The 13,295-nt window shown below is 42.2% G+C and overlaps 1 protein-coding gene across 1 annotated transcript in view; it reads right to left on the bottom strand.

The window, feature by feature from the left end:
- The window catches only part of CCDC81 (coiled-coil domain containing 81), a 38,028-nt gene extending 26,016 nt beyond the window's left edge, over positions 1 to 12,012 (bottom strand). The window contains exons 1-4 of the mRNA XM_060304343.1: positions 11,919 to 12,012; positions 10,882 to 11,067; positions 4,517 to 4,578; positions 2,748 to 2,904 (exon numbers count right to left, since the gene is read on the bottom strand). Coding sequence (XP_060160326.1) covers positions 2,748 to 2,904; positions 4,517 to 4,578; positions 10,882 to 10,915 — 253 coding nt within the window. The 5' untranslated portion in view covers positions 10,916 to 11,067; positions 11,919 to 12,012. The remainder of the gene's footprint in view (positions 1 to 2,747; positions 2,905 to 4,516; positions 4,579 to 10,881; positions 11,068 to 11,918) is intronic.
- Between the last annotated feature and the right edge of the window lie 1,283 nt (positions 12,013 to 13,295).

Here is a 13,295-nt window from a genome sequence, read left to right as displayed (position 1 = left end):
TATACCTAAACATCCTGACAGGAGGGCTTCCCTGGTGGCGCAGTGGTTGAGAGTCCGCCTGCCGATGCAGGGGACACGGGTTCCTGCCTCAGTCCAGGAAGATCCCATATGCCGCAGAGCGGCTGGGCCCGTGAGCCATGGCCGATGAGCCTGCGCGTTCGGAGCCTGTGCTCCGCAACGGGAGAGGCCACAACAGTGAGAGGCCCACATACCACCACAACAAACAAACAAACAAACAAAACATCCTGACAGGAATCTCAAATTCAACACGTCCAAAAGCAAACTTTATCTGCCACCACAGCCTGCCTTTCCCCTTCATTCCCTATGGCAGTTAATGGCATGAGTATCCATCTATTCTCTGAGAAATCTGAGTCATCCTAAATACCTTCCTTCCTCTTGCTACCCACCACTGTCCACTGGTAACCAAATCCCACCAGTTCTACATCTGAAATATCTCATGAGTAGATTCCCTCATCTTCCTCCTGATTGCCACTGCCTTCATTCAGGCTTTCACATATTTTACCAAACTACTTTACTTAAAAGAGCTACCTTCCTAAACTAAAAACTGGACCAGTACAGATAATCCCCTGCTCAAAAAATGTCGGGGCTTCCCTGCTGGCGCAGTGGTTGAGAGTCCGCCTGCCGATGCAGGGGACATGGGTTTGTGCCCCGGTCCGGGAAGATCCCACATGCCGCGGAGCGGCTGGGCCCATGAGCCATGGCCGCTGAGCCTGCGCGTCCAGAGCCTGTGCTCCGCAACGGGAGAGGCCACAACAGTGAGAGGTCTGCGTACAGCAAAAAAAAAAAATTAAAAAAAAAAAAGTCAGTGGCTCCTAAGTGCCTAGAGGATGAATTCCATAGTCCTTATCAAACCATATAAGGCTCCTCACAATTTCACACTTACAAACCTCTTACTTCCCTCTACTTGCCTCCACAGTCAAATGCCCTGGCCACACAGAAGCACCTGTTATTCCCTTAACAGGCTTCACTCTTTCCCTTCTGCTTGAATTGTTCATACTGTTCCTGAAATGCCTTCCACTGTCAGCAAAATCTTATCATCCTTTAAGACCTCCTGGCATGTCATCCTCCTAAATCTCCCCAAGCAGAGTAAGGCATCCTCCCTTCTGGGCTCCCGTGGCATTGATCCAGTTCTGCTCAATGATCCAGTTCTGATCAATGTTGCTTTTACAGGACTTAATCATGTTGCATCATTTTCTTATATATTTATCTACCATGCTACATGCTGAGCTCTTCAAAGCAAGGACCATGTCTTAATAATCTTTAAGAATCACTGTACAATGTTTGATTAGTTACCTAATTAATGATGAAGAATCGTCACCCCAAAGCTAAACTGTTGGGAATTCCCTGGCGGTCCAGTGGTTAGGACTACGTGCTTTCACTGCCAAGGGCCCGGGTTCTATCCCTGGTCGGGGAACTAAGATCCCACAAGCCGTGCAGCATGGCCAAAAAAAAAAAGCTAAACTGTCTTTGTTCTTATGAATGAGTTCAATCATACATGTTTAATTCTGAAATTTCCCCCACCTCCTGAAAAAATTAATTATAAATCTAAAGTACTTTTTTGGACCACACTACAAAATCCAAGATGCAAAATAAGCCCTGTTCTAAGGCACAAATGTTTTTGCAAAAAATAATGGCTTTATTTTCACTTCATTTGGTAGGTTTTTGATGAATTAGGATATTATATTTCTTCTGTCATAAAATTCTAGGTTAAAAAATAGGCTGGAAAATCCGTCAAACTCACCATACAGAATATATGCATAATGAATTCTAAGTATAGTTTATTGGTGTTTGTTTGTTTTTCCAATATATCATTTTTTGGTGGAAAGTTACTCTGAAAATTAACCTTCAGGGTTGTTAACATAAAGGAAAGTTTCAGCCTTTTCACCTATTGGCATTGGGGATAGACGATCTCTCTTCATCCATATATGAGTCTGATGCACAAGGGCATGATAAGGAAGATCAAAAGGAATACAACCAGAAATTAGGAAGGAAGCCCCCAAAGGCCTCTAAGTAACCAGGGCAGGTGTCACAAAGCCACACATTAAAGCTGGAATTCAAGCATCCTGTGGCAGGCATCATGTCTCCCACTATGTCTCTAGCACCTGGAACAAGCCTGACACATAGCTGGCCCTCAGTAAATATTTGTGGAAGGAAGGAAGGAAGGAAGGAAGGAAGGAAGGAAGGAAGGAGGGAAGGGAGGGAGGGAAGGAGGGAGGGAACAAGGAAGGGAAGAAAGAAGGAAGATTTTAGGGTGTGAGAGGTATATACGGTATTAAGTCTTTACGGAATTATTAAGCTTCTAATAACTTTTAAATTTTAATAATTTAGATTATATACAATAGAAACACAGTAATCTTTTCCTAGCTGATATTAACTGCGATTCTTCCAACCTGTGACCCTAACTAACTTTCTCTTCTTTATAACCACTTTTAATTTCTTAGGATCTGAAATATGAATAAAAATCTGTATGACTTGGTGATGTCGCTTTTATATAAATCTGCTTTGATGTCACATCAGGTTTTAAGCTACTGAGGTTTAAAATGGCCCGCAGGAAGACTGTATATAATTTCCTACCTTGGCCGCTCGCTCTGCCAAATGTACCACGTGAAAAGAGAGCTCCTCAAATCAGAAACCAATAAAGCAGCAACTGGGCAAGCTTTGCCCTTTCATTTTTATCCCCGGGCTGGTCACCTTCTGGGAAAGTCTTAAAAATGAAATATATTTACCAGGAGTATATACTTTGTTTTGTCTGAGTCCATGGGTCTGTACTAACTTCTCCACCATGATAAATATGGGCCTCTGAATTAGAATAAACTTGTTGTTTCCCACCTCCAGTTTTTGTCTCGTGAAAGTGAAAGTTCCAAGTCCTGGAATCTGAACTCCCTGAGCAGACAAAGAAGGGGAAAAAAAACAACAAAGAGAATTCACTGTAAATGTAAAGAAAAATAATCCTTAGCATTGTTATCCCAAAAAACATGAAGAAAATTTTAAGGCGTGAGCCTTAAAATTCAATGATCTTTATGATTCCTTACAGCTTTAGTATTTTATGACTCTAAGTTTTCAAATAAGTATAAAATGTATCAATCCACGATGCGTTTCTGATCCTTCATCTCCATATCATTCAAAGGCTATGAGGACTAAGAAAACCTGTATGGATGCCATAGCTGCTTTTAATCTATATCTAAGATTACTCTTGTCCTAAATTGTGTGACATTTTAAATTTTAATTCCTTGCCATCAGAGGGGGATTCAAGGGGTCATGAGAATCTCTGCTTTCTCATTCTTTTAGGTTTTATGTCCCTCACTTAAAATCAGACAACACAAAACATCCAAGACACATGCTGCAGTGTGGTGATCTCGGCTAAGGGTAGAAGCAAACACTCCTGGCTCTCACACTGGGTCTCTGTCTCCCTGGAAATATCATACATCAAGGGTTACAAACTCAAATGCCTACAGGAGCAAAGAAAGAATGCAACAGAGTGAAGGTATCAAGCCAGAGAATGTGATGGCTAAGGAGTGCATGTCTCATCTAAAGGGGAAAGCCCCTTGTCAGCTCCAGCCGAGTGTCACATGTAGGGAAGGAAAACTGGTATCGTTAATCTGCTGATTTTTTGAGAAAATAAATACAAAACTTTGTATAAACTCTTCCAATTTTAAGTGCTCAGGACTAATTCAAATCATCAGACCAAATAAAATAGGTTTCAAGGATGAATTCAGCTCAAGAGCTGTCATATTGGGACCTCTGAGCAGGGTATAAAACTTTCACAACATTCCAGCTCCCTCCAAACTCCCCAAATCTCCGATCAGTTCTTTGGTATCCAAACTTAAGACTTGATGGGAGGAAATAGCCCAGCCCTGGGCAAAGTTTCTCACTTTTGGCAAGTTGAGTTCAGTTCCTGACTGCCTTCTTATATTTCAATTAAAATCCATCCCCTGCAAAGAGGCAAAACAAAAAGCATCATATCCTTCTATAGCCACGCCAGGAACTATCAGATCACAGATGAACAGAATTCACCTACTTCGTCTACATGCACCTGGGCTGACCAGCGATACACTTCCTATCACCAAGGGAGCAGAACTTTCAAATTCATTACCTAAGGGTGAAATCCATGTTTGTTAAATCTACTACCCACAAGTCCTAAGTGTGAGCATCATAAAATCCCCAAACTGGGGTTTCCCTGGTGGCGCAGTGGTTGAGAGTCTGCCTGCCGATGCAGGGGACACGGGTTCGTGCCCCGGTCTGGGAAGATCCCACATGCCGCGGAGCGGCTGGGCCCGTGAGCCATGGCCGCTGAGCCTGCGCGTCCGGAGCCTGTGCTCCGCAATGGGAGAGGCCACAACAGTGAGAGGCCCGCGTACCGCAAAAAAAAAACCCCAAACTGCAAGTTAAACTGAGTGGCTCTAAAGTCTGCTATCCTTCTCCCAGCAAAACTACATGAGACAAAGGAGGAAAGGTTCTTTGACCTCCTACATTAAAATTAAAGTATAAATCCTACCTTGTGTAGGGATAGCTGCCGTTCCACAAATTCTGACACATTCCCCCAAATGGTAGAGACTTCTGAAATTCAAAGGAAACAAAAAATAATTTATGAGAGCACCCCTGTAATAGTATCTTAGTGCTAATAAATTAAAATATAGGGGGCTTGCCTGTTGGCGCAGTGGTTGAGAGTCCGCCTGCCGATGCAGGGGACACGGGTTCGTGCCCCGGTCCGGGAAGATCCCACATGCCGCGGAGCGGCTGGGCCCGTGAGCCATGGCCGCTGAGCCTGCGCGTCCGGAGCCTGTGCTCCGCAACGGGAGAGGCCACAACAGTGAGAGGCCCGCGTACCGCAAAAAAATAAATAAATAAAATAAAAAATGTAAATGCAGAATACAATAACAGTAATTTCTAGTTAATTTAGAATTAACAGAAAATAAGGTCATTCTCCAAAGTTAATTTTCCTGGTAAGTAAAGCTACCCCTTTAAGTTCCCAAAATGTGAAGGAGGCGGAGGAAGAGGATGGGGGAAAGGGAGGAAGGGAGGAGGGGGAGGGGAAGAAGAAGAAATTTCTGAAGAAAATCTTCCTAGAATAAAGGGAAATCTGTCACTCCTTTCCCTTTATTCTATAAATAGAGTTAACCAAGTATAATATAGCCTTTTATTAATGACCCATTCAACAAACCTCTAAGGGTCTACTCTAGTATCTGATTAACATGAACATTCATTCTTGCACCATTCTATAACACAGGAAGACGGCCAGGGGCCACTAAGGCATGAAAGGCTGTTGTCTGTACACTAACTGTTTCTGTACTTCTATTTTGGCTAAATTCTTGACTCTGCTTTTCACTCTCATTTGTCACTGTTGGCCTCCAGCTGTTGCTTCTTTCTGCTACTAGTACTTTGCACTTTCTGCTTTTGAATGGTCAAAGGGAGGCCTTCTAGGCTTCTTTTCTTGTTCTGAGCTGTGTTCCCAAAAAACTGTGGTAGAAAAATAAGTAGTTGCCAATAACTCAAGTGTTAATGTATGATATGAAGGTATACTCTAGTTATAACTAATATTCATAAATATAGAAAACTATGTCTGTATTGACATTTCCATTCCAAACCTAGTCAGGAGTTTATTACAGATACGTTTCATTGATGAACTCTTGACAAATGAAAAGAGTGTTATGTTTTAATTCTCAAAGTAAAGGATCAAGAACAGTGGCATTTACCAGGTTGCCACCTCAGGTCATAGATGCAGTTGGGGACAAAAACCAATTCTTTCCCCATTTTAGAAACTGCTGGATTTATTGGTATAACTGTTTTCCCTAATGGTACAAACCACTACCTACAGCAGAAAATTGCAGTCTTTTAATCCAGTATATCAGGGTTATAAATATTTTTAATATGCCAGAGAAAGAGCAGGTTAGGCAACAAGAAGTAGCAGTGACTCTTATGAGCATCTAGGAACAAGTTGGGTGATGGAAACTTACTCAGTCACCAAGAAAACTAGGGCTGCATGCTACAGTGAGCCAAATGCCAAGATTCTGCCCTTCACTCCAAACCACGGATATACAGTTTACGATAATCAGGTATTTCTTCTATTCCATCCCATCCTACTGCATTTCCCACTGCTCCTCTCCCCCGCAGACAAAAGGATTCTACTGCTGGCTGCTAAGAACTAAGAAGGGATTTCAAACAGTCCCAACTGTTTTCTGAGTTCAAATTTTCATCATGACTAAAAATATTATTAATTCACTAATGATACAGAATCCCAATATCCAGACGTACATGGAGACTTTTCAAAGCAAAACTGTGAAGCCTTTCACCTAGACTCATGATATGAAGCTCAAATTTCAGGAAAACAATCTAACCGAAGGAAATGATTTAATTAGGGCCAGGAGAAACTAGATAGCTTGCAACCAAACCCTAGTGGAAAGACTTGACTGAGCTTAATTAGAAATTTGAAGACTGTCTTTCCTCATTTGAATGATACATTCAAGTCCCCTGTGTCCTTTTACTCTATAAAATCTAATAGGCAAAGTCATATAAGAGCAGAGTTATTATTCTAAACTGAAATCTGATAGTTTTCACTGAAGGAAAAGGAAAACATGTACAAGATTTCCTTTAGAAAGTTTTAGACTCCTGCAATTCAAATGGAATAGATTTGGAAATCTTACAGACTGTGATTTCTAACTTTGATGTTTTCTATATCCCAAAGTGTCAGAAAAGGTATCACTAAATCTCAAAAGAAAAATAATTTTAATCCAGTCTAAAAAGCAAATTAAAGAATATGCTTTTTAGGAAAGCTGAGGTTATTATTTATTTTAATCAAATACTGAAATACCAAGAATCACAAGAAATAATCCCTGAACATACCTTCTATATTCAATTCAACCTTCATCTGACTTCAAATTCTAAACATTTTGTGCATTCAAAACCATATTTTTAAAGACAGTGCCAAGTGTATTCCAAGCAGGAATACTGTACCTTATATATAATCATTATAAAAAAAGGGCCAAGTGCCCATTATGTAAATTATAGAATAATATATACTTGAAATAGATATTAATATGAAAAGACAAGCCCCCTGACTTTATAAAACATCTTCTAAAATTAAAATACTGATATACAAACACAGCAAATTATTACAGAGTGATTTGGACAAGGAAACGTATTCCCAGAGCACAGTACAGTGGAAACACCAGTGTGCTGTGTGTCTGAAGACCTACAGCCTTCCTGCCTTCATGGATTGCTGGCTATGTAGTCTTCAATAGTTTCAACCAGTTCACATCTGTAAAATGATGATGGTACCCTCTAAGTACTATAACTACCTAATATTAAACTTTGGTGAAACATATGAAAGCAGCAGGCCTTAACACACACAATGATGAAAAATTAATTTGTGTGTTTTGCTGATACTGGGAGTTTATCTTCATCTCCTTTACAGTGGGTCATTTGTGAAAGTTAAGTAAATAGTCATTTGACTTTTGCTTCTGTCATTCAATCAATAAAGGTCTTGCTGAAATCACCAATGGTCTCCTTGTCAATAAATTCAACGGACTTGTTTAATTGTTCACCTCTCTGACCACTCCCTCCTCCTTTAAGCCCCTGTCCTTTTGGCTTTTGTGAGACACTACTCTCTCCTGGGTTTTCTTCTTACCTCTCTAGGTATTTCTTCTCAGTCTCCTTTGCAAGCTTACCTTCCTCAACCCAGGAGATGTTAAATGTTGGAGTTTCTCAAGACACAACCCCAAGCCGCCTTCCCTTTTCACTCTATACTTTCTGCCTAAGCAGTCACATCTATGCCCAGGGCTTTAACGACCACCAATATGCAGATGACCCCAAATGTTTACTTAGAAGCCCAGACACCCTCTGGTCTTTTGAGGTTGCAGACCTGTGTACCCAAATGCCTTCTTGGATATCTCACAAAGACACTTTAACTTGGATTTTTCCTTCCCTTAAATGTTGTCCTTTTCCCAGGGTTTCAATCTCAACAAATGGTCCCATCATTTACTCAGTTACATAAGCTGGGGACTCAGAAGGCATCCCTGAAACTCCCCTTCTCTGTCACCTCTATATCCAGGCCATCACTATAATTTGTAGTTTTTCTCCAAATAGCCTTTCAGTCTGCCCACTTCTCTCCATTTTTACTGTTACCAATTCAAACCAAGAGTGAATTCAGATGACTCATTCCCACTTAGGTTACTGTTATAGGCATTCTTTACCCTCCAATTCATTCTCCACATTGCCACCAGACCAGTCTTCTCAAAATGCAAATTTGACCATGTCATTCAGCTCCTCCTTTAGCTCCACTCAAAACACTTAACAGCTTTCCCTCAGGCTGAACATAAAAGCCAACATCCTTAACATGACTTATGAGGCCATGCCTAACCTGACCCCTCCATTTCCCTCCAGCCTCCTTTACGAACACATTCCCTAGTGCAGCTATAGCGCTACAGAGCATGTTGACCTTCTTTCAGCTCCTCAATCACACCATGCTCCCTCCCTCCAGAGCTTTTGCTCTTGCTATTCTCTCTGCCAAGAACACTCTCCCCTCCCCTCCACTCCCTATTCAACTGATCCATTTCACCTACTAAATTCTGAAACCTAGCAGGACGCTGTGGGGCCTTCCCAGCGACAAAGCCCCCACCCTCTGTGTCCCCTGCCTATTGCTTGTAGGAAAGCTTTAGCCTCCTAGGCCTTCCCCGAGTTCCAAAGAGCAAATTTAATCAGAGAAGTGAGAAAATGCAAAAACGAAGGAAAACAGTCAAGCAAGACAAAATAATAAGAGTTTAGCCATAGGGCTTCCCTGGTGGCGCAGTGGTTAAGAATCCGCCTGCCAATGCAGGGGGCATGGTTCGAGCCTGGTCCAGGAAGATCCCACATGCCACGGAGCAACTAAGTCCGTGTGCCACAACTACTGAGCCTGTGCTCTAGAGCCCACGAGCCACAGCTACTGAAGCCCGTGTGCCTAGAGCCCGTGCTCCTCAACAAGAGAAGCCACAACAATGAGAAGTCCGCGCACTGCAACGAAGACCCAATGCAGTCAAAAATAAATAAATTTTAAAAAAAAAAGAGTTTAGCCACAAAGCAAAGTCAAGAACTTTCAGTTCCTCTTCAAGGGCTAAAGATAATGTCCTGAGCCATATCCTTGAGTTGTTCTGCAGATACTAAAAGCCCCACCAGGTGGAGGAAGTTAACTGCATACAGACCACAAGCATGTAGATCCCAGACAGGTTGGAATTAGAAGGTTGGTGACTGATATTCCCGAAACATCACCCTGTTACCTCAACATCAATGAAGCATAGAATCATACACGAGCTGAGCATGCACCCTGCAACCCTCTCCCTCACACTGTCTTTAAAAACCCTTCCCTGAAAGCCAACGAGGAATTCGTTTCTTTTGAGCATGAGCTTCCCATTCTCCTTGCTTGGCCCTGCAATAAAGGCTATACTTTCCTTCACCACAACCTGGTGTCAGTAGATTGACTTTGCTGCACATTGGGCAAATAGACCCAAGTTGGTTTCATAACAATTCCAACTCATTCTTCACATCTCAGCTCAAATCTTCCCTTCTTCAGCAAATCTTGACACACACCTCCATCCTCACCCTCATTTAAAGTTCTCATTGTACCATGCACCTCCTTAGTAGCACTGACTAAATGTAAATTTATATTTATTTCTGTGACTACTTGGTTAATGTGTATCTTCCCCATTAGATTGTAAATTCCAAGGTTTTGCTCAACATCAGTCCTCTAGTGCCCAGCACATAGTAAGTTCTCAAAATACTTGAACTGAAGAAATTATATATAAATTTACAAATATGGAAAATATTTAAAAATCCATAAAGCCATTATTTTAAACACTTCTTTTAGAATTAACAGGAAAAATAGGAGTGATGAAGGGGAAAGAGAAAGAAGAGGCATGTACTCCTATTTATTTTGTCTCCTAAGATCGTTTGGTTAAAGCCTAGGCATCATCCCTAAGTTACAATGACTTAATAGCAATAATAGCTTGCATTTCTGGAGCACCTTTCTTCCCAAGGGCTCCTGTTGCTTGCAGACAGATCTCAGTGTCACTTTAGGGTCACTTTTTTAAGAAACTATGTTTTTAACCAAGCCTAGTAAGTTTTCTATGAGAAGATGTCGGGTCTTCTTCCAAACACCCAGTTTTTTTTGTTTTTTTCTTTTATCTCACTTTCTTAACACAACCCCAAGATACCACTAGCAACAAAAGTAGCCTTGTCTTTGCATGAATTCTGAGAAGGAGCCCTTTGGGGTGGTTGTTTTAGCTAACGTTTATTGAGCACTTACTCTGTGCTAGTCCGTGAGCTAAGTCCTGTGTATACATTATCTTGTTTAATCAAAGACCCTCAGCTGGGGCTTCCCTGGTGGTGCAGTGGTTAAGAATCTGCCTGCCAATGCAGGGGACACCGGTTTGAGCCCTGGTCCCAGAAGATCCCACATGCCACAGAGTAACTAAGCCCGTGCACCACAACTACTGAGCCTGCGCTCTAGAGCCCGCCAGCCACAACTACTGAAGCCTGTGCACCTAGAGCCTGTGCTCCGCAAGAAAAGAAGCCACTGCAATGAGAAGCCCATGCACGGCAAGGAAGAGTAGCCCCACTCACCACAACTAAAGAAAGCCCGCTGTCAGCAACGAAGACCCAAGGCAGCCAAAAGTAAAATAAATAAATTTATAAAAACCCTCAGCTGGCCCCTTTCTCTCATTAAAGAAGTCAATAAAGAAAGTGTATTTGGACGTCCAGCGTGAGGCTGCCAAGGCCACACGGCCACTCAAGGCCTGCCAGAGACAAGGGATAGGGAAGAAGGTCTCTGCCTTGACCCCCAAGCAGGTAAAGGTTCATTCCCAGGGCCCCCTGCCCCATGTCGCTTACCCTCCTTGCTCAGCGAGGGCAGCGTGTGCATCATGTGCCTGCCTAGGTCCTGCAGGGAAGGGACGATGGTGTCCAAAATCTCCAGTCCCCAGTCGGCTGGGTCTTCAGAGTGTCTCTTTTCTTCCTTCTTTATATGGAGTTTACACAAACGTGATTTTCCCACTCTCCTGGGAAATTTGGATGTGTCTTAAAAATAAAAATGACCAAATCTTGATTTTACTTTCTTTCTTAAACTTTTTTTTCTCGCCGTCCCTCCCCCACTCTGGCTCTCCCGGAAAGGCTCCCACTACAGGAACTCAGAGAGCTGTCTGGCGCTTGAATCAGAAAGTGCAAATCCAAGCCCTCGGGACCACCAAGTGAGAGTGTATGCCGGAGTGGTGAGGTAGGTAGGGGGACCAAGGGAGGGCAGGCCAGTCAAGGGGAGGGAGGAACGTGTTGCTAGGACGCGACAACGGCTTGCTCCGTTGCCAGGGAGTCAGAGTAGGGCCTCGGCCCCGCCCCCTTAGGTGGATCGGGTCGGGTCCCAGGTGGCCCGGGTGATCCCGGGAAGAGATTGGGAAGTAACTTAATGTTTTTAAACTTTGTTTTTTCCTTACCCTCTTACCCTGAGCAGAGAAGAGACTTGGTCGCTTTTGTAATCACCTTGGACAAAATCTGGGAAAACCTTTTGCCCCAAGTGATGGACTTCTGAATCTCTGGGTCTGTTTGAGGGTTTGAGTGTGAGCTGGAATTTGTTTCTCGGGTTTGATTTTTCCTAGGCTCCCCTCATAGGAAATGGAGGGCAGGAGGTTTGGGGAGGGAGTTGACTTTTTTTTTTCATTACAGTCATTTTTTCCCCCTTCCTTTTACACTTAACCAATCTCATCCTGTAGCATTGTTTTCATACTCTCTCCTCTGCTGATAATGAAGTATCACAAAGCAAACACACCCATGTAAACCCCATCCAGATCAAGAAATAGAACTCCATCAGTACCACAGAGACGCACTTCATTCCCCCACCAGGCATTATTCCAACAAATACTATAAATTAGTTTTACCTGTGTTTGAACTTTTGGAATCATACAGTATGTATTCTTCTGTGTGTGGCTCTGTCACTAAACGTTGTGAGATTTCTCCGTGGTTTCTGCAGTAGCAATTTGTTCATTTTCAATGTTGCATGTTATTCCTTTGTGTGACTATGGCACTATTTATCCATTCCTCTGTTGAGGGGATGTGAGTTGTTTCCATTTGGAGCCATTAGGAATAATGTTGCTGCAGACATTCTTGAACACAATTTTTGATGCACATATGTACTCATTTCTGATATGTATATAACTAGGAGTAGATGACTGGGTTATGAGAAATGCAGATTTTAACAAATAATGCCACACGGATTTCTAAAGTGGTTGTCCCAATGGTGGGAGGGAAGAACTTCCGGCACGTAGTGTTGGCAGAGACCATAGATGCTCTGCAGCCTACAATGCACAGGGCAGTCCTGCACAGTGAAAATTGTTCCACATTCTGCACCATTTTTCATATCTCATCAGACTTCCATGTAAGAAGGAAAAAAATAAAAAGTCTGCTTATGAGCCTAGAAAAAAATCCACTTTACATGTAAATACAAAGAAATTTTTGTTCAATTTCAATATAACTTAATTTCCTAAGAATTTAAAATCCAAGTAAATTGGGGGGAGACTACGCTCTTTTTCAGGATTTAAAAAGAATTCTTCACCAGTTAGGAAAATTATATCATCATCATCAATTAGGCTGGTGGTAGCTGAGTAGCCAACACACCTGAACTAAGCTGCATTTGTAGCTGTTGCATTCAAAGTGATTCTTCCTATAGATAAAGCATGTGGTAACTTTGTTTGCCTTCCAGCATAGTCATGCCTGGACATATACGTGTTAAAATATGCATTATTTTTACTATACAGTACTTACCTTTAATTTCTCTGATATACTAGAGTTATGACTTTATATTCATTTTAAATGGTATGCTGTATTATATGGTATATTATCCATAAACCTCATTTCAGGATAATAAGAAGGCATTTGTTATAAAAAAAAAAGCGAGCTTCCCTGGTGGCACGGTGGTTAAGAATCCGCCTGCCAATGCAAGGGACATGGGTACGAGCCTTGGTCCAGGAAGATCCCACATGCCTCGGAGCAACTAAGCCCGTGCGCCACAACTACTGAGCTGCGCTCTAGAGCCCATGAGCCACAAGTACTGAGCCAGCGCACCTAGAGCCCGTGCTCCATAATAAGAGAAGCCACAACAATGAGAAGCCAGGCCAACACAGCGAAGGGTAGCCCCAACTAGAGAAAGCCTGCACGCAGCAACGAAAACCCAATGCAGCCAAAAATAAATTAATTAAATAAATTAATTAAAAAAATTTTTTTAATTAATAAAAAGAAGAATTGTTCTATCTCATAAA

Source organism: Globicephala melas, chromosome 8 (genome assembly GCF_963455315.2).
Source record: "Globicephala melas chromosome 8, mGloMel1.2, whole genome shotgun sequence".
NCBI classification, from domain to species: domain Eukaryota; kingdom Metazoa; phylum Chordata; class Mammalia; order Artiodactyla; family Delphinidae; genus Globicephala; species Globicephala melas.
Note: the sequence above shows the minus strand (reverse complement) of the source record. Positions and strands in the feature narration are given on the sequence as shown.